Consider the following 1911-nt stretch of genomic DNA (forward strand, 5'->3'; position numbering starts at 1 on the left):
ACAGGGACCACCACGGGCAGGTACGGTTGGCTGGATTGGGAGAAGCTGTTTGAGACGCTTAGGCATTTCTCCATATTTAAATGAGACCCATCACCAGTCCTTGATCCCCGTGCGTATGCGTGCGTGTGTGCGTTTGTGATTTAAAAAAAAAAAATTGGGGGGGGGGGAGGTGGGGTTATGATGGTAGAGGGGGAGACCTATTGAATTTTTCGTTAAATCCACACGATAACAATAGCAGTATGTAAAAAATCAAAAAATCATAAAAAGTAGTTAGTTCCTACTTACTGTCACGGTCACTTCGTCGGCGTCACTGGGGATATCTACGGGGATGGCAACCAGTCCGTTGTCAGGGACGCTCAGCTGCATTGTGGGCATCGAGCGGACGCTTCTCACTGGATTGTAGTACGTGGATAGGCTCTTGTCCTAAAACCGACATGAATAGCTCAATCAGCACTGACGTCCGTTAACGAATAGCTTGATAGTGGTTAGATTTCACCTCGAACAGATTAGGTAAATCAAAAACACTGGCTAAAGAGGAAACATCATACCATTTAACACAGCAAACTCATAGTCATACTTTAAAATGGTAGGGGAGGGGATGCTGGTAAAAATTAAAAGTGGCGCTAACGTCTGAGTTTATGGTGCTATCTATTGACTATGCAGATTGTAAGACTTACGGAAATCAATAAAAGCGCTGTCTTTCTTTTTCTCTCCTTTTCATCCTATTCCTCCAAATTCCCTGTTTCACCTATTTCTGCCCGTCTCTCTCTCTCTCTCTCTCTCTCTCTCTCTCTCTCTCACTATCTCTCTCTCTCACTATCTCTCTCTCTCACTATCTCTCTCTCTCACTATCTCTCTCTCTCTCTCTCACTATCTCATTCTTTCTCTGTCTCTCTATTATCCCTTTCCCTCACTCTTCACCGCCTCTCCACCTAGTGTACCCCATTCTCGCACAAGCACGCACTTTGTAAGGGTGCACCCCTGCTTCCATAGCCCCATCACGTATACACACCCACCTTGTGTACAACACCCTCCCCCACCTTCGTCAATACACCACAGTGCTTTGAAGCAACCATCATCATCATCATCCAGTGTCAGATCTGTGACAGACATCGGCGATCATTGTTTTCCTTTCATTCCTTTGCTCGGATGCTCTAAAAAAAGCTACGTTTCCCTGATCTTTCCCTGTTACCCATGTTTAGGTTCCCTAAGTATGTTGTCCTGGGCCTACCCCTGCCTCGCTAGCTCTCCATTTTGCCAGTGAGAGCTAGATGTTCAAACCCTTATGTCTATTCAGGTGTCCCAAAAACTGCATTTGTCGTTTCCTGATTGTTTTTAACATTGCTTCTTCAAGCACTACCTCATTTGAAGCAACCATCACAATATTAAAATTTGGTGAATGTTCTTACGCCCTTTGGATTCTTTTTACATAATAGGACCACGCAAATACGCCGACATTACACTACTGTGCGCCCCCCTCACGCCACAATAGCAATCATTGTACACTTGTATACCCCTTTTACTGTCAACCACCCTCCCCCCCCGCCCTACCCGTCTTCGAAACACCAAACTCACATCCACCCTCTTACCCCCTTTCCCTGCCAATACACCACCTTGCATCCTTACAAGCGGTGCCCCACATCCGTTCAGTTTTGGCCCCCTCGAAATATCCAATTTGCATTGCTGTACTCCACTCTCTCCTCCAGCATATCCATCTTATATTCACGCAAACCTACCCAACCCCTAAAATACACTCTCCCTGCATCTTTATGTCCACATTTAATACACACACTCTACATCTTTTTCTTAACTTCAAAATTGGCTAAAATAAAAGCACCTACCTCCTGCTCCCTCCTCTCCCCCTCCACGTCCCTTCCCCCTCCACCTCCCCTGTTCCCCCTCCACCTCCCC

At 46.2% G+C, this 1911-nt stretch overlaps 1 protein-coding gene across 1 annotated transcript in view; it reads right to left on the reverse strand.

Annotated features, from left to right (window-relative positions):
* LOC101854858 (CD109 antigen) overlaps positions 1-1911 on the reverse strand; it is a gene marked incomplete at both ends in the record, with an annotated part of 54662 nt that overhangs the window by 41075 nt on the left and 11676 nt on the right. The window contains 1 exon segment of the mRNA XM_013080914.1: positions 286-423. Within this exon segment, the coding sequence (XP_012936368.1) occupies positions 286-423 (138 nt within the window).

Source organism: Aplysia californica, unplaced genomic scaffold (genome assembly GCF_000002075.1).
Source record: "Aplysia californica isolate F4 #8 unplaced genomic scaffold, AplCal3.0 scaffold00105, whole genome shotgun sequence".
Classification (NCBI taxonomy): Eukaryota; Metazoa; Mollusca; class Gastropoda; order Aplysiida; family Aplysiidae; genus Aplysia; species Aplysia californica.